Raw genomic sequence first — 2,747 nt, 5'->3', positions numbered from 1 at the left:
CACACACCACACACACACAAACTACATACACAGCTTACACAGTTAGCCACCCAGCCGCCGTCGCATGTCGTCAACTGGTCGCTGGACAAAGACTGCGTCTGGCCATTGGACGTTGTCGCTGGTGTAGCATGCACGCACGACGAGACAAGGGATTGGCGGGAGATTGTCGAGGCTGTCGAACCTACACTCATCCAGAACAAGCCGCTGCACGCCCCGGAAACGAGAAAAGTCGCGGATCGTGCAGTCGATAAGCTCGCAGCTGGCAACGTCCCGCACGCACGTCAAGTGGAGAAGCCGCTTGCGCGGCCGCTGGAGAAGCCGCTTGCGCGGCCGCGCCCTCCAATCTCCAAATGCCCTCGGTCCGTATTCCACCCCCGTCTCGTCCACCATGTCCACCCCCACAAACGCTGCGATGGCAGTGAATGAGCCGATTGATGCAACGGCAACGGATCCGCGACACTCCTGAAGCGCGAGGTGGTCGCAATTGCTGATTTCCCCGTCAATGGCCAGATGCTCAAGGCAGGTCGCGCCCCCCTTTCTCTCCGAGAGCAGGTGGCAGTCGTGGATGCACCATGTGGGCGCTGGATCCTTTCGGCCAATCACGTGCAGACGTGGCACAGAGGCCACAGCGCTGGCGGATATGTCACCCCGCATCTCCACCTTCAGCTCCCGCACACACGGTGGCACCATTCCCTCAACGTGGACATCCTCCAAGCACACGTACACGGAGCGTGGGATGGCTGCCACGTGCTGCATGCTCGACACAGTGTTGCCAGCAAGCACGAGCATGTCGACGCGACGGCCAAGGGAGGAGAGCTGGTCCCGCGTGAGCGCGTGGCGCAGGTTGAGCCGCACTTCTGCGGCGTGCTCAAAGTCTGGGATGGCAGGGGGGCTGCCCATGACTTCGTCGATCACCAGGCGCTGTAGTCGAGCAGGACACGTGAACTGCTTCACACCGGAGCCAGCCAGCAGCTCAATGTACGTGGTATTTGGCAGGTGCAGCTGGTCTGGAACGCTCTGCATGTGGTCGAGGCGAACGCGCCTCGCGTGGATGGCGGTGTCGGCTAACAAGAACAGGTCGGTGAGCTTCACGCTGTCCGTTGCAGCCGCAATCAAGGTATTGACAGAGCTGGTGAGGGCGTCAGAAGGAAACCGCGTACGCCAGCCACATTGCCATTCAACGTTCACATTTGGGATGCCCACCACGGAGCTGACATCACTGCTTGAAGCAGGACTAAGAGGTAGCCAAACGCTCTGCACACGTTGCACATCATGGAGCGTCACGCTTGAAGACACCAGCACGTGGCGCACGTCACGAAGCGATAGCTTTTTGATCACCGTGGCGAAGTCTCCGACGACGTGGAGCCTGTCGATGTTCGATGCTACGAGCGTCACCGGACGGTGACCAGCTGGGGGTAGTTCGTATTTTGAAACCCCCACAACCACAGTGCCACCGCGCACCCCAGCCAGGAGCGTCGTACGCACTCGATCAAAGCGATCTGCACCACGCTCATCCGTTACATCCGTATGCATCTTGAAGAGCGCCGGGCGACAGGGTTGTTGCTGCTGCTGCTGCTGCTGCTGCTGTTGTTGTTGTTGTTGTTGTTGTTGTTCGAGAGGCTGGTGCGTTGCCGCGACCGACCTTGCCGTGTCTGCATCGACCTCTGGACGAGGCGCGACGCAATCCTTGGTGTCTTTGCCGAGCCATCCATGCGCGTCGTCGCCCGGTTGTTCTAGTTCTAGGGTGCGGGCAGCCCATTCCTCCACCTTGTCCAGTCCATCAAAGTACAAGCGGCCGCAATGGGCGAACGTGTGCCAGAAGTGTGATGTGGTTGGAGGCGAAGCCATCTTTTTCAGGAGAAAGGGGCATCTGCTGTCCCAAGTCACACCGAGCCAGCAGTATGCCAGGAAGCGCCCCTCCAGCCACGTCGACTGCGCGGAGCCATCAGCAGCGTCAGCATCGCCGCGCGAGGAAGGCAAGGGCAGGGAGGGCACTCCTCCTTTGCGGAATGTGTCGAGCCAGTGCCACGTCCCTGCACTTCCTTGGATTTCAAGCATGTCGACGAGGCACCACTTTGGCACGGCCCACGGCAAGTCGTGGTACAGCTGTCGACACGTCAGCATCAGGTTGAAGAAGGCGCGGGTGTTGCCACGCCGGCTCAAGTTTGGGAGCACCATATGCATCGAGTAAGGCACATCCCCCAGAGCATAGTCGAAAGTGGCGGCGGAGGTGGGGGAGAAAGACGACACCAAGTACTGCGCAACCTGCGTCCAGCAGGACAGGGACGCGGTGGATTCCATGACCTGGTGTCTTCGTGTGGCACGTGGAGAAATGGGCGTTGGTTGGGGCGGGGTGGTGAGCTGCTTGCTTGGTGAGTGATTGTGAGGGAGGAGGAGGAAGGGAGGAAGGGAGGAGAGAGGAGGGAAGGCGACGGCAGGGCGGTGACGATGGCACACAGACACAGACGCAGTGATACGGAGACACGGAGACACAGACGCAGTGATACGGAGACAGAGGCACACAGACACAGACACACACGCGCGCGCGCATACACACACACACACACACACACACACACACACACACACACACACACACACACACACACACATTTTTAGTCGTACGCCTAGCATATATGATGCTGGGCATTATGCACGCGGGGGCGCATTACAAAAAAAGCACAACAAAATCTCTTTATTGGTTGTGTACTATTTTGATGAGGGGAATTTTCCCTTTGTCTTTCTCA

The 2,747-nt window shown here is 59.0% G+C and overlaps 1 protein-coding gene across 1 annotated transcript; it reads right to left on the bottom strand.

The window, feature by feature from the left end:
- Positions 1-6: 6 nt before the first annotated feature.
- On the bottom strand, positions 7-2,301 carry PTSG_01537 (uncharacterized protein; the record flags this gene model as incomplete). The annotated part of the gene is made up of 1 exon (XM_004997458.1): positions 7-2,301. The coding sequence occupies one exon, from the start codon at positions 2,299-2,301 to the stop codon at positions 43-45; it is 2,259 nt and encodes a 752-aa protein (XP_004997515.1). The 3' UTR covers positions 7-42.
- Positions 2,302-2,747: the final 446 nt, after the last annotated feature.

This window comes from Salpingoeca rosetta (assembly GCF_000188695.1).
Source record: "Salpingoeca rosetta unplaced genomic scaffold supercont1.4, whole genome shotgun sequence".
NCBI classification, from domain to species: domain Eukaryota; class Choanoflagellata; order Craspedida; family Salpingoecidae; genus Salpingoeca; species Salpingoeca rosetta.
Note: the sequence above shows the minus strand (reverse complement) of the source record. Positions and strands in the feature narration are given on the sequence as shown.